The sequence below is a fragment of the Brachyhypopomus gauderio genome, chromosome 13 (genome assembly GCF_052324685.1).
Source record: "Brachyhypopomus gauderio isolate BG-103 chromosome 13, BGAUD_0.2, whole genome shotgun sequence".
NCBI classification, from domain to species: Eukaryota; Metazoa; Chordata; class Actinopteri; order Gymnotiformes; family Hypopomidae; genus Brachyhypopomus; species Brachyhypopomus gauderio.
Window position 1 is genome coordinate 7,489,191 of NC_135223.1, and position 27,226 is coordinate 7,516,416.

At 45.7% G+C, this 27,226-nt stretch overlaps 2 protein-coding genes across 10 annotated transcripts in view; both read left to right on the forward strand.

Annotated features, from left to right (window-relative positions):
• cers2b (ceramide synthase 2b) overlaps nt 1–9,551 on the forward strand; it is a 43,287-nt gene extending 33,736 nt beyond the window's left edge. For both annotated transcript variants that reach the window (XM_076970716.1, XM_076970717.1), the window contains exons 5-11: nt 5,056–5,113; nt 5,277–5,327; nt 5,629–5,721; nt 6,005–6,133; nt 8,117–8,223; nt 8,357–8,510; nt 9,059–9,551. In XM_076970716.1, coding sequence (XP_076826831.1) covers nt 5,056–5,113; nt 5,277–5,327; nt 5,629–5,721; nt 6,005–6,133; nt 8,117–8,223; nt 8,357–8,510; nt 9,059–9,214 — 748 coding nt within the window. In that variant the 3' untranslated portion in view covers nt 9,215–9,551. The remainder of the gene's footprint in view (nt 1–5,055; nt 5,114–5,276; nt 5,328–5,628; nt 5,722–6,004; nt 6,134–8,116; nt 8,224–8,356; nt 8,511–9,058) is intronic.
• A 3,408-nt stretch (nt 9,552–12,959) lies between these two features.
• arnt (aryl hydrocarbon receptor nuclear translocator) overlaps nt 12,960–27,226 on the forward strand; it is a 29,921-nt gene continuing 15,654 nt past the window's right edge. For 2 of the 8 annotated variants that reach the window (XM_076970530.1, XM_076970535.1), the window contains exons 1-13: nt 12,970–13,278; nt 14,159–14,249; nt 17,278–17,319; nt 17,631–17,678; nt 18,560–18,773; nt 23,227–23,440; nt 23,551–23,653; nt 23,947–24,012; nt 24,112–24,200; nt 25,398–25,474; nt 25,617–25,751; nt 25,921–25,995; nt 26,105–26,256. In XM_076970530.1, coding sequence (XP_076826645.1) covers nt 13,254–13,278; nt 14,159–14,249; nt 17,278–17,319; nt 17,631–17,678; nt 18,560–18,773; nt 23,227–23,440; nt 23,551–23,653; nt 23,947–24,012; nt 24,112–24,200; nt 25,398–25,474; nt 25,617–25,751; nt 25,921–25,995; nt 26,105–26,256 — 1,331 coding nt within the window. In that variant the 5' untranslated portion in view covers nt 12,970–13,253. Of the gene's footprint in view, nt 13,279–14,158; nt 14,250–17,277; nt 17,320–17,630; nt 17,679–17,978; nt 18,055–18,559; nt 18,774–23,226; nt 23,441–23,550; nt 23,654–23,946; nt 24,013–24,111; nt 24,201–25,397; nt 25,475–25,616; nt 25,752–25,920; nt 25,996–26,104; nt 26,257–27,226 lie in introns of those variants that run through there. The other 6 variants (XM_076970533.1, XM_076970531.1, XM_076970534.1 and 3 more) reach the window with 6 other exon arrangements.

Here is a 27,226-nt window from a genome sequence, read left to right on the forward strand (position 1 = left end):
GATAATATATAGTGATAACAATATGCAAAGTGATAAATATTGGGGTTAGGTGGACCAAGAAAAGAGGGGGAGAGAAATAATAAAAAGGGAAAAGACAAAGAGGCAGAAAAAGAAAGAAGAAGAAAAAGAAAAGAAGAAGAAAAAAAAAAAAAAATAATAATAATAAAATAAAACACGCAACCAGCTCAAATGACCACTGCAAAGAAGAACAGAAAGTAAACCAAATACATATAGTACAGATGAGTGTGATGTATGGGTGTGTGTGAGTGTGTGTTTATGTGCAACCTAGAAGTGCAACATAGGATAGATGTATGGAATGTACTTACCAGCAAGGGTGGGTAGCTGCGACAACATTCCCCCAGAGGCCAGAGGCGGACAGAGAGAGACCCGGGAACCCCACCCGCCCACGGCCCCCCAAGGAGCGGTGGAGTACCAGAGCCGCACTTCCCAGAAACCCTCACATGCCCGCCCCCGCAGGCGGGAGAGAGAGACCCCGGACAGCGCCCCACCAGTCAATGAGCGCAGGTCCAGGGGAACCAGAGGGAACAGAGCCCCCCCCCCCCCCCGCGGGCCAGCGGCAAAGCCACGGCGCCACGTGCCCGGAAAGCCACCCACCGAGGAGCACCCGGCCGCCCCAAACCACCACCGCCTAGGGGAGCGGGCCAACCGCCCCCACGCCGGGGGGCCAAGCCGGACCCCGGAGCCCCAAGGCGCCCCCCCTCTGGAGTGGTGCAGTAATCTCAGGGGAGCATCCGGGAGTGAACCGGGCCCGACCAGCCCCGACCCAGAACCAGCTGTCCTCACCCATACACTCAAATTCAGATTACATTCGCCCCTATACACCCCTACCATGCACACACCCACCCCCATACACATATACATACACTCAAATTCACCCTCACACCTCCAAATTTACCCACACCTGGCCATATATCCCCTCCCTCCAACACGTACTCATTCATCCACCTATTCAGAAACAAGAAGAAAACAAGGACAAAGACACACACTTATCCAGACTAGCACACCCTCTGTGGCGGGGGCAAATGGCTGGACCAGCAAGGACCGGTAGTGGTCCTAGAAAGCCACCAGCCCAGTCCCGCTCCAGCAACCCCCCCCCAGTGCTGTGCTGTGTTGTGTATAGGTGTTGGTGTATATGCATGTGTGGTAGTGTGTGATACTATGGTGCAGTTAAAATTGAGTGCAGTTAAGGGCGATGTTTTTAAAAATCTAATTAAATTATCAACATGAAGTGAGCAGCAATATTAAGCTAAGGCTAGGACTTCTAAACATTTAGATCGCTTGCATCAAAAGCTGTGATAGTAAACGAAATAATCTCAGATAACAGACTAAATGCACTCTGTTTAACAGAGACATGGGCTAGAGTAAACGAATACTGTAAGTTTTAATGAAGCAGCTCCTGGATACAGTTATGTTCATCAGCCCCGTATCACAGGCCGTGGAGGTGGAGTAGCCACAATATATGACACAGATATAGGTTTTACTGTAAAACCAGTTACACTAGTTGACTATCTATCGACCACCGAGTCCTTACTCAGAATTTCTTAAGGAATTCTTAAGGAATTCTTTCAGAATTAGTCCTAACAATTGAAAGATTTGTAATTGTGGGTGATTTTACAACATTCATTATGAAAATGAATCAGACCCACTGAAAACCGCGTTCGATTCCATCCTAGACTCAGTAGGTATAGCCCAAAATGTGACAGGACCTACTCACCGCTGTAAACCTTAGACTTAATACTTACTTATGGGTTAAACAGAACATTTGGCAATTATCCCCCAAAATGACGCCATTTCAGATCATTCCCTACTAATATATGAAATAGCTTTATACAATGTACATCAGATGCGCCATACAAAAACCACGCGCACTATCACATCCGACACTGCAGCAACATTTATAAACATACTACCAGAGCTACCGAGCACTATGCCACTGCAGCCCAATGAATTAGAACAGGCAACACAACAGTTTTATTCCACACTCAGCAATACCTTAGACAGTGTAGCTCCAGTTAAAACAAAGTTAATTAGGGAGAAAAAGCTTGCACCATGGTATGACGACCACACTCGTCTTCTAAAACAGGCAGCTCGAGCAGCGGAGCGCAAATGGAGATCCACCTCACTAGAAGTGTTTAGAATCACATGGAAAGACGCCGTAGTCAAATATAAACATGCCCTAACAAAAGCTAGAGCCTCATATTATTCGACACTAATAGAAAACAACAAGAATAACCCTAGATTTCTCTTTGCGACTGTATCAAAACTAACAAGACATATCAATGACACTAGTTCTAATACGGCACTTACACACACTAGTGATGCATTTTTTTACTTTTTTAGTAATAAAATAGATATTATCTGACTACAGAGTCATAATACATCACAGCCTAACCTCCAATCCAACCCCAGTAGTATAGGTATTAGTAACTACGCATCCGAAAATATTACTGAGCTAAATGGCTTCGATCCTATATCGCAAAAAGAGCTCACAACACTAATTCATTCGTCTAAGCCTACATCATGTATATTCGACCCAGTTCCAACCCGTCTATTCAAAGACCTACTCCCAGCTATTGCAGGGCTCTTACTTAATATGATTAACAGTTCCCTTAACCTAGGATATGTGCCCAAACAATTAAAATGCGCCGTAATTAGACCCTTGATTACAAAACAGAATCTCGATCCGCAGATTCTAGCCAACTGTAGACCAATTTCTAATCTCCCATTTATCTCTAAAATTCTAGAAAAAGCAGTTTACAATCAGTTAAACCATTATCTCCAATCAAATAGTATCCATGAAAAGTTCCAATCAGGATTTAGACCAAACCACAACACTGAAACAGCTTTACTCAGGGTAGTGAATGATTTACTAATATCGTCAGATAATGGGCTCATCTCGTTCCTTATACTGTTAGACCTTAGCGCAGCTTTTGATACTGTAGACCACAACATTTTGCTGGATCGACTAGAAAACACGGTAGGTATTAAAGGAGTTGCACTCTCCTGGTTTAGATCATATCTGACCGACCGCTTACAATGTGTAAGTGTTAATAATAAAACATCTAAATCTATTCAGGTTAAATATGGTGTCCCACAAGGGACAGTCCTAGAACCACTTCTATTTACACTTTACATGTTACCCTTAGGCGAGATTATGCATAAGCACGACATCAGTTTCCACTCCTACGCAGACGACACCCAACTATATTTATCGGCTAAACCCGATGATTTAGGTGTAAACAGTAAAATCGAGAAGTGTGTAGAAGAGATAAAACATTGGATGGTGTGTAACTTTCTAGCACTAAATCCAGATAAAACCGAGCTAATAATAGGTCTAGGGCAGCGAGAGACAAGATACGTAATGTAGCATTGAATCTACATTCCTTTACTATAACCCCCAGCTCAGAGGTAAAGAACTTAGGTGTCACAATAGACCCAGATCTCTCGTTCGATTCACACATAATAATATAACTAGGGTAGCGTACTTTCACTTACGCAACATTGCTAAAATTAGAAATATATTAAATACTAGTGATGCGGAAAAGCTAATCCATGCATTCATATCCTCTCGCCTAGATTATTGCAATAGTCTTCTAGCTGGATGTTCTGGTAAATCGATAAACAAACTCCAGCTGGTTCAGAACGCAACAGCGCGAGTTTTAACGAAAACTAAAAAATTTGATCACATTAGTCCCGTACTATCGTCATTACATTGGCTGCCAGTTAGATTCCTTATTGACTATAAAATACTTTTATTAACATATAAAACACTGCATGGCTTAGCTCCAGAGTATCTTAGTGAACTTATTGATCATTACAATCCAGCACGTTCACTTCGTTCACAGGACGCAGGGTTATTAACTGTTCCTAGGATCAAAAAGATCACAGCAGGTGGAAGAGCCTTTTCTTTTAAAGCTCCACAACTGTGGAATAATCTTCCTGCCTCTATTCGGGACTCAGACACAGTCTCAATGTTTAAAACTCGATTAAAGACTTATCTGTTTAGTTTGGCCTTTGAATAATCTGTTACATAGATACCACATCACATATCTTTCTTCTCTGAGGTTCACTTGGGGAGTAACACTGCAGTTGGAGCCTACAATTCCAGTATCATCGCTCCGACACGGAATGAAAACCTGGCGTTCATCACAAGACATTTACATTGACAATATCAACACTCAGAACTTTCATTCTAGTTACCTTATATTTAGCTTGATTGTGTGATTTATTTGTAACTTGTGTATTAGTCTGTATAATTTGTTTTTGTGTAATTTGTGTGTTAATGGGCCACCCAATGGAGGATGGGTTCCCTCTTGAGTCTTGGTCCTCCCAAGGTTTCTTCCTATTCCCCACCATCTAGGGAGTTTTTCCTCGCCACTGTCGCCTTTGGCTTGCTCATTAGGGATTTGGACCCATAGTATTGTTAACCTTGTAAATCCTGTAAAGCGCTTTGTGACAACATATGTTGTGAAAAGCGCTATACAAATATTTTGATTTGATTTGATTCACTTATGCTGATAGGCAACAAGCACTCAGGAGAGAGCTGGTGTCGGTCAGTCCCAGTAAGGTGGGTTTCAGGAGAGAGCTGGTGTGGGTCAGTTCCAGTAAGGAGGGTTTCAGGAGAGAGCTGGTGTCTGTCAGTCCCAGTAAGGAGGGTTTCAGGAGAGAGCTGGTGTGGGTCAGTCCCAGTAAGGAGGGTTTCAGGAGAGAGCTGGTGTCGGTCAGTCCCAGTAAGGAGGGTTTGGGTCATCAGATGGCCCCTAGGATACACCGCAGCGCGAACACAACATTAACACTCAATAATGGCACAAACTGTAAAACGAAAATCATTTTGCATCTTCATCATTCTTTTTTATTTTGATGTGTGTTTAGTGTCACACACACGTGCATACATACTCTTCACAGAGCTGCATCGCACATGACACCAGGGGGTTAAATAAAGTCACCGTTCTGAGCTCAGTTTTTTATGTGTGTGTGCGTGTGTGTGTGCGTGTGTGTGTGTGTGTGTGTGTGTGTGTGTGTTTTCTCTTACAGTTGGAGATTTTTGTTCTACCTCCTTGCCTTTGTTTTTGGCCTAGCTGCTCTTATAGATGTGAGTAATGAGAGATGTCTCTCTCTCTCTCCCTCTCTTCCTCACTCTGTATGTAATGTGCATAAAACTCTTAATATTCCTGTTCTCCCTCCCTCCCTCTCTCCCTATCCTTCACTCCTCTCCCCTCTTCCTCGCCCACTCCCTCTCCACGTACCTCCTGCAGAAGCCCTGGCTCTATGACCTGGAGGAGATGTGGAAGGGGTTCCCCGTCCTGGTGAGTCCTTCTTCCTGTCCTGACTAGTGTCTCTGGAATCTTCTTTGTGTTTGTTTATCTGTTTATCCCGTCGCTGTTGGTTGCTCTGTGTGTTTAGAACTTCACAAACTGTTGAGTTCTCCCCCTCTCTCTCCCCCTCTCCCTCTCCTCCTCCCCCCCTCTCTCCTCCCCCCCCCTCTCTCCATATCCTCTCTCTCTCTCTCCCTCCCCCTTCTCCCCCCTCCTCTCTCTCTCCATATCCTCTCTCTCTCTCTCTCCCCCCTCCTCTCCCCCCCCCCCCCTCTCTCTCTCTCTCTCTCAGACACTACTGCCCTCTCAGTACTGGTACTACATGTTGGAGTTGGGCTTCTACACCTCTCTTCTTTTCAGTGTGGCATCAGATGTCAAACGTAAAGTGAGTCTGACTCCACACACACACACACACACACACACACATGCACACACACACACCACACACATGCACGCACACAAATACACAAACACACACACTGCACACACACACACACACCACACACACACACACGTACGAACATCATAACCAGCTGGGATGCTGCTGCCCATTTAATGTAGTCCAGATAAACAGAGTCAAATTAACTGTACACAAACGGCTCCAGCTTTTCACTCTCTATCCCTCCCTCTCTCCCTCTCTCTTTCCCTCTCTCTCTCTCTCTGATCAGGACTTTAAAGAGCAGATAATTCATCATGTGGCCACCATCACGTTGATAAGTTTCTCCTGGTGTATGAACTACATACGAGCAGGAACTCTCATCATGTTCCTGCATGATTCCTCTGACTACCTTCTGGAGGTACACACACATACATATGTGCATACACAAAGACACACTCTTACACATCCCCATATGTGCACACACACTGACACTCACACCTATACACACCCAAATGTGCACACACAGACACACACATGTACGCACGTATGCACATACATACACACAGACACTCACCTACATAATTAACAAAGTAATAATGCTAATATTAAAACAGCAAAAGTGACAAAAAATTTATTGGGTCCAGAAGGCTTGTACAGACAGCCAGTGTAGTGGTTTTTAGTAAAATTATGAAATCACTGAAATTTCTGTCCAGTTTGAAAAGCAGCCGGGTTTGTGTGAGACAAGTCCATAATAGCTCAGTACTGCATGCACTGAAGTCACGCTGGACTACGTGTAGTTTCTACGTGGTCTAAACATTCCAGCTCAACAACACTCAAACTGAGAAAGAAACGAGAACAGGAGAGGAGTGTCATGCAGTGTTGGGAACGTTACTTTAAAAAAGTAATTAGTTATAGTTACTCACTACTTGTTCAAAAAAGTAACTGAGTTAGTAACTGAATTACTCTATAATAAAAGTAACTCGTTACCAGAGAAAACTATTTGCGTTACAGTTAAAAAAAGTTATATGCCAATGAATAAGGATTTTTTTTGAAAAAGCAGTTTTTACAGTGAGTTGAAATTAGTAGATCAGAAAGGTGTTTAACTTTTGATATTTATTGCACATCCACAGACCAGTGCAGGATAAAATCCTTTAATATCCCAAATCTTTGTAAAAAATAAAAATAAAAATAGTAAACAGTTACACTATATAAAGTGCATTTACATCTATCAAATAAAATTAAATTCTCTCAACCTGAGACAACTGTTTGTTCACAACAGAAGTAAACTTAACAATACAACCTCTATTCTTAATTAAATAATTCAAATACCCAGTCTGGTAGACATTCAGGAACTTAAATAATGTTTATATCGCCACCTTAAAAATGCTCATTTTTCTTCGTCTTGCTCCTGACTCGCCATTTCTGTCTCCTCTCCGTTTGTGTCGTGTGCTTCGGCGCGCGTGTAAAAACACTGGCTCTGATTGGCTACCATCACGCTGCCTTAGCCAATCGCTTACTGACTTGTTAAGTTAAACAGGTGTTACACCGAGAACCGTGATCTATCGAGATCTGTTACTCCTCACTAGCCTGGACAGCGGTCCGCTCGCATTACTGTTAGTATATCAATATATAGTAACGTACCGCTTTTAATGACCAGTAACGTCAACGGCGTTGTAACGACAGGAAAAGTAATTAATTATATTATCCCGTTACTAACAAAATGACGCCGTTACCTAACGCTGTTATTTTTAACGGCGTTATTCGCAACACTGGTCATGACAACAGGAGAGGAGCGTCATGACAACATGAGAGGAGCGTCATGACAACAGGCGTTGGAGAATGTTACTGCACTTGTGCCATAGGGCCACACCCTGGTTTGGTGAGGCAGGTAGAGACCAGGCTAGTCATACAGGTGAACACCTGAAACTTCAATAATGCACATCCATATGTCTATAAGCTAAGATCACAACACACCGGTGAATCCTTGATGAGAGACCATTTGCAAGCAGGTCTGTGTTCACCAGGGTTGTGTCTTTGAGGCATTATGTGAACGCACGGATTCAGATCCTGATACTGGCCCGTAATAATAACACAATGGGTGATTGGTTAGAAATCTCATTTGAGTATGACAGTGTCTGTATTGCAATAACTACTCACCAATGAAATGTCAAGCATGCGTGCTGGAGACTGAATGCACTCACTGTGCTGTGAGACCCGGTGTGGCCTTCGACTCGGACCGAGCACACTTTACTACATTGATCAAGGAGCAAAAGGGCTTTCAGATTAGCTGGTGAACAAATGCAAAATGCCTAACAGTACCACCTACTGGACAATGACTAAGTACATTTCTTATACAGATGCCCATTTACCTATTCTTCTCTGTCTCTCTCGTCTCTGCCAGTCAGCTAAGATGTTTAACTACGCAGGGTGGAGGAAGATGTGCAACTGCATCTTCATCGTCTTTGCTGGATTCTTCGTCATCACAAGACTCATCATCTTCCCCTTCCGGTAACACACACACACACACACACACACTCCAGAAATAAGGTTTTGGGGATCAACATGGCAGTTTAAAGCAGGACTCATGTCCTAGGTCCTCAAGCCTAGATGGCCATCTCTCTCTCTCTCTCTGTGTTGTCAGGATCCTCTACTGCACGTGGGTGTACCCCGTGACCCTCTACCCCCCGTTCTTCGGGTATTACTTCTTTAACGGACTGCTGCTGGTCCTGCAGTGTCTGCACGTCTTCTGGGCCGTCCTCATCATACGCATGGCCCTGCGCTTCCTCCCCAGAAACGTATGTGCAACCACCTCTGTGTGTGTATGCGCGTGTGTGTGTATGCGCGTGTGTGTGTATGCGCGTGTGTGTGTATGCGCGTGTGTGTGTATGCGCGTGTGTGTGTATGCGCGTGTGTGTGTATGCGCGTGTGTGTGTACGTGCGTGTATGCGTGCGTGTGCGCGCGTGTATGTGTGTGCATGTGTGTGTGTGCGTGCGTGCGTGCGTGTCTCTGTGGTGGTCACCTGGTTGTTTATTTGGTTTGATGTGTCTCTCACTCCTCTGTGGTGGTCACCTGGTTGTTTATTTGGTTTGATGTGTCTCTCACTCCTCTGTGGTGGTCACCTGGTTGTTTATTTGGTTTGATGTGTCTCTCACTCCTCTGTGGTGGTCACCTGGTTGTTTATTTGGTTTGATGTGTCTCTCACTCCTCTGTGGTGGTCACCTGGTTGTTTATTTGGTTTGATGTGTCTCTCACTCCTCTGTGGTGGTCACCTGGTTGTTTATTTGGTTTGATGTGTCTCTCACTCCTCTGTGGTGGTCACCTGGTTGTTTTTTCGGTTTGTAGGAGATAGTGAATGATGAGAGGAGTGACAGGGAGGAGACGGACAACTCTGATGAGGCTGACGAGGAAAAGAAGGAGCAAAATGAGAAGATCAAGGGGAACAAACCAATTCAGAATGGCTACGTCAGACATAACAACAACCACCACAAATATGAATGATTCCAGAGAAATAACAATATCAGAGTCACACCTGCAAAGACGAAGAAATCTAAACTGCACAACACCCATCCTCATGAAAGAGGGAGAGAACGTTCTCGCCTGTTTCTGCTCTTCACAAAACCTGTCTGTTCTTCCAAATGCTTATAAACTGTCTGCTCTCTCTTCACACTACCGAATAAACATTCAGACACAGCTTTTCAACACACACACACACACACACACACACACACACACACAATGCACATACACTACATTACCAGTACAGGTCTGTCTAAGCGATCACATAGCGTTACATATAACCCCAAAACACACACACACACACACACACACTCTATAATACTGTTGATGGAGTTTCACATGAGATGAGAGGGTGATGAGGGGCTGATGGAGGGGTGATGGGTTGAGGGTGATGGAGGGGTGATTGGGTGAGGGTGATGGAGAGATGGGGGGGTTAGGGTGATGGAGGGGGGATGGGGTGAGGGTGATGGAGAGATGGGGGGGTTAGGGTGATGGAGGGGGGATGGGGTGAGGGTGATGGAGTGGTGATGGGGGTGATGGCGATGATGGATGGATGGGGTGATAGAGGGGTGATGGGGTGAGGGTGATGGAGGGATGATGGTGATGGGGTGATGGAGGGGTGATAGGGTGATGGAGGGATGGGTTGATAGAGGGGTGATGGAGGGATGGGGTTGGTAAGGCAGACTTGCTACTATCTTCTACACAGGTGCCTTATATAAGTCTTTGTGCTCTTACAGTGTGATTTGGTTTTTGAGTTCCTGGTCATATTTAACTGATTTAAATCATTGTGGGGGTTTCAGGATCAGCGTGATGCTCCTCATCTCAAACGTGTTTCTTCCTCCATCTTGTTGAGTTCAGATGGAGATGTTATTTCATCCTGTGTTGTCGTTCCAGAGTAGAAGGCACCACAGAACTGGCAGGGTGACCCACACTCCTTCAGCACATCATGACTCTGTCTTCAAACAGTGCTTTTTGAGATTTTCTTTAAAACAAGCTTTTTGCAGAGCTGTTTTTGAAGCACTAGTTTGTCTTCCAGACTGCAGTGTTACTTACTCGTCCAATGGCTGTGGTGTTCAGGGTTGGGATGGGTTGGGTTAGTGTGAGCTGGGTTGGGTTGGGTTAGTGTGAGCTGGGATGGGTTGGGTTAGTGTGAGCTGGGTTGGGTTGGGTTAGTGTGAGCTGGGTTGGGTTGGGTTAGTGTGAGCTGGGTTGGGTTGGGTTAGTGTGAGCTGGGATGGGTTGGGTTAGTGTGAGATGGGTTGGGTTAGTGTGAGATGGGTTGGGTTAGTGTGAGATGGGTTGGGTTAGTGTGAGCTGGGTTGGGTTAGTGTGAGCTGGGATGGGTTGGGTTAGTGTGAGCTGGGATGGGTTGGGTTGGCCCAAACATGCTTCTCAAAGCAGGACAACATATTTGTTGTAATGTCTCTCTGAAGGAGCACAACCTGAAATGCTGCCAGTTGGGGTCCTGTTAGAGGATCTGTCGTGTGCCATTATCCTCACCCAGGTTCTTATTAGAGTCACAACAGGGAAACTACACCAACGGTGCCTCTGCAGTTGGTCCTCTTAGACCAAGGGTGAGGTTTACCTTGCCTCTTTAATACTTCTACCATCCCGTTTGGGCTTTTAATAGCAGTTGTTAAAGGTATTTTAACTGGCCGTTATAAGCAGAAGTGTGGAATATCTTGCCTCTGTCCAGTAAGCAGCACATCACAGCAGCACTGTCCTCTGTGCCAGATATTAGTCATGGCTGCAGTAGCTTTCCAGGGAGGCACAATGTGTTCCATATTCCACAGAATTATTTAATGTGTAGTTGGATATGTGCAGGTCCTCCGCTGTCCACTAGGGGTCGCTGCAGCTCCTACCCACGTTCTGTAGCGGGTTTTGAAAGTCACACCACTCACTTGATCCAGCAGCCGTAAATGATTATTATCAAAGTACATCAGGCAGATCTTGGACCGTGTGGGATCCAGGGTGGAGGAAGACTATGGTCTGGTGCCACAGGGTGGTGTCATTACCTCTTCACACTTGGGTCATTTGTTACGTTGTGACAGGAAAAATGAACAAAGTTTACCTGGCCAAATCGACTGGAAAAAATGAGAACTTTATTTTCAATTTTGTGTTTTTATTCCAATTTAAAAATCCAAATGTTTTTTTATTATTAAATTTTTTAATTTATTTTAGTTTAAAGTTTTTGTTTCATTCCTCTTTCAGAAGTTGTGATTTTTAAGAGGAGATTGAGTGTCTGACTCTCCCTTTGCATCATGGACAGTATGACAGGATTTAGAAGACTGTGAAACTTGATCTTTGCTATTGTTTGTTAAGACAGAAGACAAACTCGAGGGTGTGTAAGCTTTATAGATCTTCCTTTAAATCCTGCCTGTTTTGAACATGACTGAACGGACGTAAACAGTCCAGGACTTCAGGAAGAGATCCAGGCTTTGAACTTGTTCCACCATTCCATGTTTACAGAGTGCAGTCGGAAGATGTGGTTCAGGACCAGGAGGTGACTCAAGTCATGGCAACCTGTCCTTCGCTTCAGGGAGCTTTTAGTGAGTTGTGCTGAGGGTCCGTTTTTTCAGGCAGTCACTGGTGGAGAACAGCGTCAGAACTGCCAGAAAAATAATGCTACAGAGCACTATTGACCTTCAGTCAGGCATCAGCAGAGGCAAGAGACCAGTGCACCTGCCAGGGACTGTGAGGGCTGTGGCGGTTTGCTGTGTTTACATTTCGAGAGTTGTGGTGGTGTTTTGAGGCTGTTAGTGCCTGTTTTCTCCCAATTCTGCCACAGCCGTCCCCTCCCTGAAGGTCCGTCTGATCCAGGAGACGAACCCAGGCTGCCCGTGCAGTCGCCCCTCATCGTGCTTCCTGTCTCACTCTCAACACGTCTCCCTCTCCCACACCTTCCTCACCTCTTCTTTAACAGTTTCAGATCTTTGATGAATGCAGTACTGTTCCTTCTCCAGATGTTCTGCTGTCTCCCCCTCTGTTATTCACACCTCTGGGTTATATTAGTGTTCCTTGATTGTTTTAACCTCCTCTCTGCCCCCATTGCACCGTTCCAGAGATACAGCCAAAATCTAATTACAGTGTTCACTTAATTTTGTTCTGTGCATTGTGTTATCCTGAAATGTTATTAATATAATGCAAATACTAAAATAAACAAGAGAATAACACAAACTGGACTGTGGAATAAGTGTCCTACGCAGCTGGGGAGTGTTGATTTACATGGAGCAGGCCCAGGGCCATGGGTTTGAATCCTAGGCTAGGTTCTGGATTAATGGTCTTGCACATGCTGTTTAGTGTAACTGTCATTTTATGTAGCTTAGGTTTAAATATAATGTACATTCACCAATAAGTACTCATTTACTTGCATATTTTTTGGTTTCTTTACATGATGTAGCCTAAAACATACCACCACAACAGACACACACACCCTCCCAAAAGAAATAGGCTACACACCAGCTTCTTTATTACAGATAGTCACTGAATAAATCCACCAGAGTACACATTAAACCGTGTTAGTGTGTGGGGTGTAACAGCTGTTGGACAGAACTTCTCCTGAACCCTTCAGTCATGTTGTGTAAGAACAGCGAAACTTCACACGAAACCTGCTTCAGCTGCGTCACGCGCAGCCGGCCAATGGGCGCCGCCTGCTCCGCTGCGTCACGCGCAGCCGGCCAATGGGCGCCGCCTGCTCCGCTGCGTCACGCGCAGCCGGCCAATGGGCGCCGCCTGCTCCGCTGCGTAGTGACGGCGCTCACTGGAGCCGCAGCGCCATCTTGAATCAGAAAGCGGGTTTAAAGGGGAAATACGAGGCGGAATCGGGCCGTGTTGAGCGGTGAGCGCGGACGGACGTGATCGTTGTGTTTATAACACTGTACGAGGATCCGTGTTTCACTCCCCCACAGAGAGAAACACGAGCCGCTCGGTGTTTCCTGCGAGTGACACGGCTAAGCTAGCTAGCAGCAGCTAGTGCTGGGGTGTTTGTGTTAGCCAGCCAGCTAGCTAACATTACCTCAGGATGGACATGGCGTCCTCCAGCTCAGGTACTGTCTGACGTACTGTCTCACGTTCTGTCTCGGGTACTGTCTGACGTACTGTCTCGGGTACTGTCTGACGTACTGTCTCGGGTTCTGTCTGACGTACTGTCTCGGGTACTGCCTCACGTACTGTCTCGGGTTCTGTCTGACGTACTGTCTCACATACTGTCTCACGTACTGTCTCTGACAGTATCTTACAGCGCCCCCCCCCCCCCCCCCCCCCCCCCGCGGACGCTCCTCTCACTACAGGGTGTTTTAGGCGTCTTCGTGTGTCGGGGTATGTGGTCAGGTTTAACCAGCGACCTGGGCAGAAGGCGGGCGGGTGGTGTTGGTGAGGGTGGTGTTATCTGCGTCTGCAGCTAGCGGGACTACGGTGGGTTAACGCTCCTATGATGGGTGTACAGTAGACTGTAGCTGTCTGTCTGTATTATGGATAAACCTTTTGGTCGGTGTCACTGTCTCTGAATTTGCATGTCATTTCACAAGGGCTGCGCTGGGTAGGTGAAGTCGAAAACATCTGTTTACGGGAATAGTTGGTTACACACTCTTAGGACATTAGAGGTTACAGCATATGTGTGTGAACACTACTGAGTAACCTGCCTGATCTGTGAGACTTACGTTTGCATACATTAGACCGCCTGCACCTACTCACTTATGTTCCATCTGTATTTAAAATACATCTGCCGTATTTATATGCTGTGTATCATATATATTATCTGTAATGATATCCCTTTTTACGAGTACATTCGTCTATATACAACCCATTGACAACGTGATATTTTTTGGTTTATGACTAGTAATGAGAGTCAAGAGTCGAATGTTGTGGGGTGAAATGGGAACTTGCATTCATCTGTTTATGTGAAATGTCATGTCTTTGTGGTCTTAGATATGTCCGAGGTGCCTTCCTTGGGTATGGCCACGCAAGCTGGGTCTCACGCGGGGCCCGCAGCGAAGGGGAGCAACAAACGCCCAGCCACGTGAGTACGAGAACTAGGGCTGAACGATTTTGGAAAATAATCTAATTGCAATTTTTTATCTATAAATTGCGATTGTGATTTAAAATCGCGATTTTTTACCATTGTTCCACTTCAGGAAACTCTGTTTCGGCATTTTTTATACAGCTCAGATACAGGGTTGCTGGGGGGGGGGGGTGTAAAAAATGGACTAAATTTAAGTATTATTATTATATCGTGATCGATCGATCGCCTGTGGTTGGCGCCAGAGCGAACTACTAACTTTTTAGTCTAAGACGCTCAATGCGTGAAAGTTGGCAACCCTGCAGGTATAGCAACTTGGCTAAAATATGTGCGTGAGGGCATTTGGTAGCGCATATCCAGTGTGTTTAACAAAGCCATGAAGCCGGGATTGTTCACTACATTAACGGACATCATGTCTTTCACTATGAACTCCGTTACTGCCCGAGTTATTTCAGCGTGCCGCTTCCAATTATATCCATAAGGAGTTACACTTTCAAACGGTTCGGTCAGTGAACCCTGTCTGCTGGACCGCGGTCAAGCTATCCGCGCTTTCGCGATTCATCCGCGCTTTAAATCTTATTGCGCCTATATGCGTGATTTTACGGTATTTCGCTGCTCACCGCATACTAAAGCTGTATAAGCGTAGAGAAACACTTTGGCGTATTTGAAGATGCAGCACTGGTCGTTGGCATTTTAGCCTTACAAATATGAGGCTTTGTGGTGTTTTTTTTTAATGCTGAAGAAGGTTTGTAGCGTTTCCTCGCGTCGTAGCGACAGTAGCAAGGCACGTTTTACACAGTACCTGACGATGAGCAGCATCTTTTTAAAAGCCAAAGTAATTTCACACAACTGATGTGCTGCCCCTCTTTGGTATTAGACTTTCAGTTGTGTCAGCTTCTGTCGAGCCTGAAGCCATTGTGCAACAAGTTAAAGTGCGCTGTGTTAACTTCACTTCTCCAACTCCCTGCCTCCTGCTCGGGTTTGCTCCGTTCGTCCTCGGCTCGGCTCGCTCCCAAGTCACGTGACGAGTTTAAATCGCAGCCTGTGCGATTAGACAATCGCGTTTTTAAAAATCGCGAAATTATCGCAAATGCAATTAACAATTAACACACTGGATATGCGCTACCAAATGCCCTCACGCACACATTTTAGCCAAGTTGCTATACCTGCAGGGTTGCCAACTCTCACGCATTGAGCGTCTTAGACTAAAAAGTTACTAGTTCGCTCTGGCGCCAACCACAGGCGATCGATCGATCACAATATAATAATAATACTTACATTTAGTCAATCCCCCCCCCCCCCCCCCCATAACAACAAATTACGTTCGCCACCCACTCCAGGTTCAAGTCTCACTCCAAGCGATCTTGAAAAGTTGGCAACCCTGTATCTGAGCTGTATAAAAAATGCCGAAACAGAGTTTCCTGAAAACAGTGGGGAAAAAAATCACGATTTTAAATCGCAATTTATAGATAAAAAATTGCAATTAGATTATTTTCCAAAATCGTTCAGCCCTAGTTGTGGCTGTGAATGTGGCTGCTGTGGTTGTGAATGTGGCTGCTGTGGTTGTGAATGTGGCTGCTGTGGTTGTGGATGTGGCTGCTGTGTTTGTGGATGTGGTTGTGAATGTGGCGGTTGTGGTTGTGAATGTGGCTGCTGTGTAGGGATGCGCTGATTCCGATATTAATATCTGTATCGGTCCCGATATTGGAAAAAATTCTAGATCGGGTATCGGTGACAGTGTGGCCGATCCATAAAAACAGATCTATTCAGTCTAATTTTATGCTTGTAACGCTTTTCGGAGTTAGTTCAACCTTAAATATCCACTTCGACACGGACAGAAAACTTGGACAGTTAACAGGCGAGTGAAACACGAAGCACACAGAGGAGAGATGAATCACTGACTCGTACTCACGCTGGTGCTATTCCACTTAGTCCGTTTATTTGCTGGTTGACCAAAATAAACCTGGGCTCCAGCAGTACTGTTCATACATGAACTGGTGAGTTGTCCAAAGCTCATTGAATGTGTTACTTACAGAAATAAAATAAAGAGCAGTGGTCTGAGTCGGTGTACTGTAGAAAGCTAAAAAACATATTCCATATGCGCACTCAACTCGCTCCCTTAAAGAGACAGTACACATATTTCTGGCCGTTACATGCTTTGTGCTCTGCGTGATGTCTGCGCTAGCAAACTAGCCGCATAGGCATTGCTGTTTCTCTTATTTCATCTCCTTATTTATTTTAAATTATATTTAGAATTCTTGAACCATTTCAAAGGTTTCTTGCAGTTTATTTTTTTCATATTTGACCAAAGTTGTGAACCTATTGTTTTTGTAAGTTTCAGGTTCTTTGGTATTATTTATTTTACATTCAATGTTATATTCATAATTGCACTGACTGAACAAATGCAAGTTGTGTTGTTTGTACATGTTTTTATGTGTGTTTAAGTGTGCTATACTGGTGCAGAGTTTTCAATAAACTTGTAATTCAGTATGTCTCTGTTTAAAAAAAAATGTTAAGTACATTCAGCACTGTTTTACTCTTATCAGATCGGTATCGGCCGATACTAAGCCTCAGATATATGAATCGGTATCGGAAGTGAAAAACGTGAATCGGTGCATCCCTACTGCTGTGGTTGTGAATGTGGTTGTGATTGTGGCTGCTGTGGCATTGTGATGAGTGTTTTCTGTGGCTGACTGCTGTGGTGACAGCTGTGTGTCAGTCAGGGCTGTAGGGAGCAGGTGAGCTTGGCTACCTGGTGGAAGGACAGACTGTACAAACAGCACCTGATCCATGGAAACCCGGGTGGTCTTCATGGCTACAGTTAGGGTAGAGAGCTTTGAATTGGGGTGACTGCAATACAATCAGAACATTTGTAAATGTGTTTTAAATGTACTCTACCCATAAGTAATGGTAACATTTCATAAGTCTATGAATGTTTAAATGTCTTTGTAATTTACTTTTGGTGGTTGTTCAACGCCAAGATGTTAATGACTAACTCCCCCCCCCCCCCCCCCCCCTTCTCACACAGCTCTGACTATGATGATGATGATGATGGAAGTAAATTCTTCAGGTGGGTGTAACACCGGGGCTGAACTGTGGTATATGAGTACAGGAACATTTGTTACAATTTCACTGAACTCTTGCACTGGCGTTTGTAAGGCTGGAAGCCCTTGTTAAAACATTGTTAATGGTAGTCCTCACACCTGCTAAAAGACTAGCAGTCCAGGTACTCTGAGTTTTATACACAGATGAGAGCCTTTTCCATAACAGTCACATAAGCATGAAAACCTGCTGGTGGGTGACTGGAAATGAAATCACCCAATACAATCAGTGGTAATGTGGTAGTACAGGGTGATGAACAACCGTCCCTGTCTCCCTCAGGTCTGATGAGGACACCGGCCTCTCCAATGACAAAGAACGTTTCGCCAGGTACTCCCAGCCGCAGCTGCGTGTGCTGTCTGCGTGTGCTGTTTGAGGGTGGATTCCTGGGATAGAGAGGCAACTGCCTGCTGTTTGTCTGTGTGTGTCACACACACACGCTGTCACCTGATTGGCTACTACACTTACCAGCTAAAGCTTCTCCACACACCAGTGTGTCGCTAGCTTTTAAACGCATGTATGCATGGTCACCTCCTTAAGATCCTCCCTTTACCCCTTCTCTCCCTCCCTCTCTCCCTTTTCCCCCTGTTTCTCTCTCTCTCTCTCTCCTCACCTTTCTCTTTCTCTCAGGCACTCTGAAGACACTTTTCCTCCCCTCCCGTTTTTCATTCTTGTACTCCTGTTCATTGTTATGAGATTCCCACATGTGAGGATATGAGACTTCCTTCATGCTCTCTCTCTCTCTCTCTCTCTCTGTCCTCCTTTTCTCTTCACTGATCTTTTGGTGTGTCCTGATTCTGAGATGATTCTATTCGCTGTACTCATACATGTTGCTAGCGTCTCTGAACATCTCACTACACGTTCACATCCTCCTTCTCCTCTTGAGGGTGATGTCATCAATGGTCCTCTCATTTCCTTCTCAAGTGTTGTCACTCTTATTTCTATAGAAACACCCCCCACTCTCTTATTTCTATAGAAACACCCCCCACTCTCTTATTTCTATAGAAACACCCCCCACTCTCTTATTTCTATAGAAACACTCCACCACTCTCTTATTTCTATAGAAACACCCACCACTCTCTTATTTCTATAGAAACACCCCACCACTCTCTTATTTCTATAGAAACACTCCCCCACTCCCATCTTTGCTCTGTTTCTGCCCATGTCCCATCCTCATCCATGACCTTTTCACCATGACCTCCTGACCCCAGGGAAAACCACAGTGAGATTGAGCGTCGGAGGCGGAACAAGATGACCGCGTACATCACTGAGCTGTCAGAAATGGTGCCCACATGCAGTGCGTTGGCACGGAAACCAGACAAGCTGACCATCCTGCGCATGGCGGTGTCTCATATGAAGACCCTGAAGGGCAGCGGCAACACCGGCACAGAGGGAGCGCACAAACCATCCTTCCTCACGGACCAGGTGAGATATATACACACACACACACACACACACACACACACACCATCCTTCCTCACGGACCAGGTGAGATATATACACACACACACACACACACACACCATCCTTCCTCACGGACCAGGTGAGATACACACACACACACACACACACACACCATCCTTCCTCATGGACCAGGTGAGATACACACACACACACACACACACACACACAAACCATCCTTCCTCACGGACCAGGTGAGATACACACACACACACCATCCTTCCTCACGGACCAGGTGAGATACACACACACACACACACACACCATCCTTGGTGGAAATGACACAGGCATCTCCCAGGAGATAATACAATGATGTACAAGAGGCATCATTGTGGGGAAAAATATTTCTCAGCTTTTATTCACATTTGAACAAAAAATGGCATGTCCAAAATTATTCATACCCTTCTCAATAATTAATAGAAAAGGCTTTATTGGCTATTACAGCAATCAAATGCTTCCTGTAATTGCTGACCAGCTTTTTGCATGTCTCCACTGGTATTTTTGTCCATTCATCTTTAGTGATGAGCTCCAACTCTTGAGGTTGGAGGGTCTCCTTGCCATCACCCTGATCTTTAGCTCCCTCCACAGATTCTCAATTGGATTCAAGTCAGGACTCTGGCTGGGCCACTGCAAAACATTAATGTTTTTGTCTGCTAACCATTTCTTCACCACTTTGGCTGTGTGTTTTGGGTCGTTGTCGTGCTGAAATGTCCACTGGTTCCCAAGGCCAAGTTTCTCTGCAGACTGCCTGATGTTGTTGAGAATCTTGATGTATTGCTCTTTTTTCATGGTGCCATTTACTGCGATCAAGTTCCCTGGTCCATTGGCTGAAAAACACCCCCAAAACATTAGGTTCCCACCACCATGTTTGACAGTGGGGATGGTGTTCTTAGGGTTGAAGGCTTCTCCATTTTTACGCCAAATGGTGGACACATCATTGTGGCCAAACAATTCAATTTTTGTTTCATCTGACCATAAAACAGAACACCAGAAGTATTCTTCTTTGTCCAGATGAGCATTTGCAAAGGTCAAGCGGACATTTGTGTGCCTTTTCTGGAGAAGTGGTGTCCTCTGGTCTGCGTCCGTGGAACCCAGCAGTGTGCAGCGTCCGTTGGACTGTCTGCCTTGAGATGTCGCCACCAGTAGAGCCCAGATTCACCAGGATGGCTTTGGTGGTGATCCTTGGATGTTTCTTCATCTCTCTCACTATTCTCCTGGCCAGCACAGGTGTCACTTTTGGCTTCCGACCACATCTTCTGAGATTTTCCACAGTGAGGAACTTCTTGTATTTTTTTATAATACTCGGCACTGTAGCCACTGGAACTTGAAAACATTTTGATATGGCTTTATAGCCCTTTCCTGACTTGTGAGCGGCCACAATGCACAGCCGCAGGTCCTTAGTGAGCTCCTTTGTCTTAACCATGACTGTCCACAAACTAACTGCAGAGAGCTGCTGTTTTTCTCCTGTTGAGTTGATTAAAACAGCTGTTCCCAATGAATCAGGGTAATTAGGATGCTTTAAAACAGCTTGGACTATTTGGAATGGTATAGAACTTTGGATTTTCTCATGTACTGTGCCAGTTTTCAAAGGGTATGAATAATTTTGGACATGCCACTTTTTGTTCAAATGTGAATAAAAGCTGAGAAATATTTTTCCCCACAATGATGCCTCTTGTACATCATCGTATTATCTCCTGGGAGATGCCTGTGTCATTTGCAGTCAAAAATATAATTTCTGGTTGAATAAAAGTTCATTTTTAGTCAAAATTTGCCAGGGGTATGAATACTTTCGGGCATGACTGTGTGTATGTATATATAATACATAATACACACACACACACACACACACACACACACACACACACACAAACCATCCTTCCTCACGGACCAGGTGATATATACACACAAACATAAAAACACACACTCACGGACCAGGTGACACACACACACACACACACACACGCAACCATCCTTCCTCACGGACCAGGTGATCTATATACACACACACACACACACACACACACACACACACACACACACACACACAACCATCCTTCCTCACGGACCAGGTGATCTACACACACACACACACACACACACAACCATCCTTCCTCACGGACCAGGTGACACACATACACATATACATACATACACACACACAGCCCTCTCTTTGAACACTGGCACAGACGGAGCGTACAAACCATTCTTCCTCACGGACGAGGTGATGCGCGCACACACACACACTCACATACAGTTGCAATCAAAAATATTCAACCCCCCAAATATTTTAACGATTTATCAATATATGTTTTTTCAAATAGCAAGATTCTGCTTTGGATGACTTCTTGATGTGATACATAAAATCAGAACAGAAAATGCATGATATAGTATTTGTGTGTAACAGTGTATTTTGTTAAGATAGCCATGTCACAATTATTCAACCCCTATATAATATTGTTGTTTTTAAAGCTTTGTGACAGGTTTTATGGACTAAAGTGGAGTTGAAACATAACTAAGCCTTTGAGAACTCTATAATGATCCTTCATTTGCTTCAGCTGTGATGCATATATAAACCCCACCCATGAAGGAATTCAAGGTGAGTTGCAATCATGGGAAAGACAAAGGAGCTTCCACAAAAGCTGAGAGAGGAGATTATTTCATCGCACCTAAAGGGCCTTGGGTATAAGAAGATTTCCAAAAAATATAACATCCCAAGAGACACCATTGAGAGCATTATAAGGAAGTTTAAAACTTATGGAACAGCTGCAAACCTGCCTGGCCGTGGAAGAAAGCCCAAAATTTCATCAAGGGTCCTTAGCAACTTAGTCAGGACAACTAAGAAAAACCCCCGTGTGAGTGCAAGACACCTACAGAATGACCTGATGAAGGCTGGAACAAGTGCTTCAGTAACAACTATAAGACGTGCACTGAATAAAAGAGGACTTCATGGCCGGACTCCAAGACGCACTCCACTCTTAACCACAAGGAACATCAAAAGTCGACTATAATTTGCCAGGAGGAATTTGGATAAGGCTACAGAGTTTTGGGAGACAGTTCTATGGACTGATGAAACCAAACTGGAACTGTATGGACATATGGACCAACGGTATGTCTGGCGTGCGAAAGGCCAGGCTTACGACCAGAAGAATACCATCCCCACAGTCAAGCATGGAGGTGGGTCATTGATGATGTGGGGCTGTTTTTCTGCAGCAGGAACTGGTAATCTTGATTGTGTACCTGGCATCATGGATTCTCAGAAATACCAGGCCATTTTAAAGAGGAACGTGATGGCATCTGTTGACAAATTAAACCTTGGCAATCATTGGACCTTCCAGCAAGACAATGATCCCAAGCACACCTCCAAGTCAACCAAACTTGGTTGAGAAAAAGATCATGGAATGTCTTGGAGTGGCCTTCTCAGTCCCCAGATCTAAACCCGATTGAAAAAAGCCATCAAACATCACTGAACTAGAGGCTTTTGAACGTGAAGAATGGGCCAAGATTCCAATTGTGAGGTGTAAGAAGCTTTTTAGTACTTACCAAAAACGTTTGTTGGAAGTTATAAAAGCTAAAGGATGCTCCACAAAGTATTGAAGCAGGGGGTTGAATAATAGTGCACATGCACATGTGTACAGAGTTACATTTTTCATTTTAACTTCAAAGTTAAGTCAACTTCTTTTGTCAAAATAACTCAAATATGTATTAATAAATACTGTTTGTTGTTTAATGAGGTTATTTTGTCATTTGTCAGTCTTTCATCCACATCTCCTATAATGTCTTTGGAGTTGAGGGGGTTGAATATTTCTGATTGCAACTGTATATACACACACATACACATACACACCAGTGTTAATTTTGTTGACGAAAAAAAGGTTCGTTGACGAAAAGTATCACAAAAATTATTCGTCAACAAACCTTTTTTTTCATGACGAAAACGAGATGATAATAAAAACTATACGAAGGGATGAAAACGACAAAATTAATGAACATTTTCGTCAAAAACAAATAAAAACGAGACGAAAATATTGGCCAGAATATTGTATCCAACCGTAACTGCTTTAGCGTACACGGAGAGGTGGGACAAACCGGGTAACCGTCCAATCAGTACTAACGTCTTCACATCTCACAGAACCCGGGAAGACCATATCAGCCTGTGAACTGTGGTCACTCATGAAATTCAACTCAAAGTTAACTCGACGATGTCAGCAGGGAGAAAGATGAGCCATGATATATGGACACATTTCATATATATATGGACATACAAACCATCCTTCCTCATGGCTCAGACCACACACACATAATTCTCTAATTTCTCACACACAGCCTCAGATTCTCATCCCAGCTGCTTCATGTCCAACCCATCCCCTCTTTCTCTCCACATCTCTCCGTGTCTGTCTGTCTGTCTGCATGTGTGTAGGAGCTGAAGGACTTGATTCTGGAAGCAGCTGATGGTTTTTTGTTTGTGGTGTCGTGTGAAAGTGGGCGGGTTGTGTACGTGTCTGACTCTGTCACGCCCGTCCTGAACCAGGCTCAGTCTGATTGGCTGGGCTCGTCTCTATACGACCAGCTCCACCCAGACGATACAGAGAAACTGAGGGAGCAGCTCTCCACCAGTGAGAATGCCAACAATGGTGAGGAACCTGCCATCACACGACCTGTCAGCTGCACGCCATCTTGCGAGCGTTTCAGTTTTGCTCACTTTTGATCTCTTTGTCTCACCTGCGTCACTCCTCCTCCCTAGGGAGGATGCTGGACCTGAAGACTGGTACAGTGAAGAAGGAGGGGGCTCAGTCCTCCATGAGGATGTCCGTAGGGGCCCGCAGGTCTTTTATCTGCAGGATGAGGTAAGGAAGCAGACATCGTTGCCCTCTGGTGGCTAAAGGAGCACGCTGGCATCCGACGTTATTCTAAATAAATCTTGCAGACATACAGCTCATTTGCATATCACATATTTTCAGGGTAGCAGCAGATGAGGTATGGTGATACTAGAATGAGTGATCTATTGTAGACCCCTGCTTACTCTCCGTGTTGTTTATGTAGTGGAAACTAAACACTCATGACTGAAGACATGTAGATGAGGCTGGAGTTTTACCAATATGAGCTTGTGTGACATTTGTGCATGTTTGTTGTGGTTTAGGTGTGGTGTTTGTCCAGTGGAACCAGTGTCCAGAAACAGACTCGGCTTTCTAAAGACCAGAAACAGGTAAAATATCTCTCTTTCTCTCTCTCTCTCTCTCTCTCTCTCTCTCTCTCTCTCTCTCTCTCTCTCTCTCTCTATAAGATTCTCTCATTTCTGTGACAGCAGGAGTGGTTTGGGACCTGCTAAAGATGGTGAATCTCAATATGTGGTGGTACACTGCACAGGATACATCAGATCCTGGCCTCCAGCAGGTAACACACCCACACGTACACACGCTCACACACACCCACGCGTACACACGCTCACACACACCCACGCATACACGCGCTCACACACACCCACGCGTACACGCGCTCGCACACACCCACGTTTACACGCGCTCGCACACACCCACGCGTACACGCGCTCGCACACACCCACGTTTACACACGCTCGCGCACACCCACGTTTACACGCGCTCGCGCACACCCACGCGTACACGCGCTCGCGCACACCCACGCGTACACGCGCTCGCGCACACCCACGCTTACACGCGCTCGCACATACCCACGCGTACACGCGCTCGCACACACCCACGTTTACACACGCTCGCGCACACCCACGTTTACACGCGCTCGCACACCCACGCGTACACGCGCTCGCGCACACCCACGCGTACACGCGCTCGCGCACACCCACGCGTACACGCGCTCGCGCACACCCACGCGCTCGCGCACACCCACACGTACACGCGCTCGCGCACACCCACGCGTACACGCGCTCGCGCACACCCACGCGCTCGCGCACACCCACGCGTACACACGCTCGCGCACACCCACGCGCTCACGGGCTCACACCCACGCGTACACGCGCTCGCGCACACCCACGCGTACACGCGCTCGCGCACACCCACGCGTACACGCGCTCGCGCACACCCACGCGCTCGCGCACACCCACGCGTACACGCGCTCGCGCACACCCACGCGTACACGCGCTCGCGCACACCCACGCGTACACGCGCTCGCGCACACCCACGCGCTCGCGGGCTCACACACCCACGCGTACACGCGCTCGCGCACACCCACGCGTACACGCGCTCGCGCACACCCACGCGCTCGCGCACACCCACGCGCTCACGCACACCCACGCGTACACGCGCTCGCGCACACCCACGCGCTCGCGGGCTCACACACCCACGCGTACACGCGCTCGCGCACACCCACACGCTCGCGGGCTCACACACCCACACTCCTGGAGCCTGTGGTGCTGCTCCGTGTGCACAGCGCTGCTGGGACCGACCGTCCAGAGGAAGTGAGGAAGTGTCCACCCATCACAGCTGCTATTGTCTGCAGAGAACCTGACCTGCGGCCCGCCTGCCCAGCGTCCTAGTGCCTGCCTGATTTATTAGTCTGTACACGGGCAAACTCTTCAGTCTGGATCTTTTCTCATACTGTCTGGACACTTTTCAGGTGTTTCACTTTCTGAAGAGGAATGTGACAGTGGGCAGGGGAACCGATACTGTCTGGTTGCCATAGGACGGCTGCAGGTAGAGTTAGGGTGTGTGTGTGTGTGTGTGTGTGTGTGTGTGTGTGTGTGTGTGTGTGTTAACCTTTGGGTTTATTTCATTAAAGTAATTTGCAATAAGCACCATAAATGTTCTCATCATTTGAGTTGTACTTGTTTCCTAGGTAACATGTTGCCCCGGCGATAACACCCTCAACAGTATCGGTGTTCCTGTGGAGTTTATTTCCCGTCATAACTGCCAGGGCGTGTTCACGTTTGTGGATCACCGCTGTGTGGCTACAGTGGGCTACCAGCCCCAGGTGCCTCCACACCTTCGCATCAGTTCACCCAGCAGCTTGCTCTCAGGGGCAATTCTCTGGGGCGCTGCCCTCTAATGGGGTGTGTGTCTGGGGTAACACTACTTAAGGTGTGATTTTGTTTTTTGTGTGTGTGTGTGTGTGTGTGTGTGTGTGTGTGTGTGAAATGTAGGAACTTCTGGGGAAGAATTTTCTTGACTTTGCCCATCCAGAGGACCAGGGTCTACTCAGAGATAGCTTACAGCAGGTAAGGCTCTGTGGTGTGTCAGTAGAACATTCCTAAGTGATCTTCTATGGATCTTCCTTTTTGTTCGGTTGGAAGCTCTGGTGAGTTCACCTGTGCCCTTTGACCCCAGGTGGTGAAGCTTCGGGGTCAGGTTCTGTCTGTGATGTTCCGATTCAGAGCCAAGTCCCGGGAGTGGATCTGGATGAGGACCAGTTCCTTCACCTTCCAGAATCCGTTCTCGGAGGAGATTGAATACATCATCTGCACCAATGCTAACGTGAAGTGAGTCCTCACACCCTCTCACACACACACACGTTTTCAGTGTGTGTGCTTGATGCGAGAGGTGAGACATGGCAATCTCGTAGCTGTAGTAATGATGTAGGGGAGAAATTGGACTCAGACCTTTAGCTGGTGGTTGTGCAACTGCACTGTTTTGCTGTAATCAAATTAAATCAAATCAAATATATTTGTATAGCTCTTTTCACAACATATGTTGTCACAAAGCGCTTTACAGGATTTACAAGGTTAACAATACTATGGGCCCAAATTCCTAATGAGCAAGCCAAAGGCGACAGTGGCAAGGAAAAACTCCCTAGATGGTGGGGAATAGGAAGAATAGGAGGACCAAGACTCAAAAGGAAACCCATCCTCCATTGGGCGGCCCATTAACACACAAATTATACAAAAACAAATTATACAGACTAATACACAAGTTACAAACAAATCACACAATCAGGCTAAGTGTAAGGTAACTAGAATGAAAGTTCTGGATGTTGATATTGTCAATGTAAATGTCTTATGATGAACGCCAGGTTTTCATTCCGTGTTGGAGTGATGATACTGGAATTGTAGGCTCCAACTGCAGTGTTACTCCCCAAGTGAACCTCAGAGAAGAAAGATATGTGATGTGGTAAATATGTAACAGATTATTCAAAGGCCAAAGTAAACAGATAAGTCTTTAGTTGAGTTTTAAACATTGAGACTGTGTCTGAGTCCCGAATAGAGGCAGGAAGATTATTCCACAATTGTGGAGCTTTAAAAGAAAAGGCTCTTCCACCTGCTGTGATCTTTTTGATCCTAGGAACAGTTAATAACCCTGCGTCCTGTGAACGAAGTGAACGTGCTGGGTTGTAATGATCAATAAGTTCACTAAGATACTCTGGAGCTAAGCCATGCAGTGTTTTATATGTTAATAAAAGTATTTTATAGTCAATACGGAATCTAAGGGCGTACTCACACTAGGCTCTGTGAT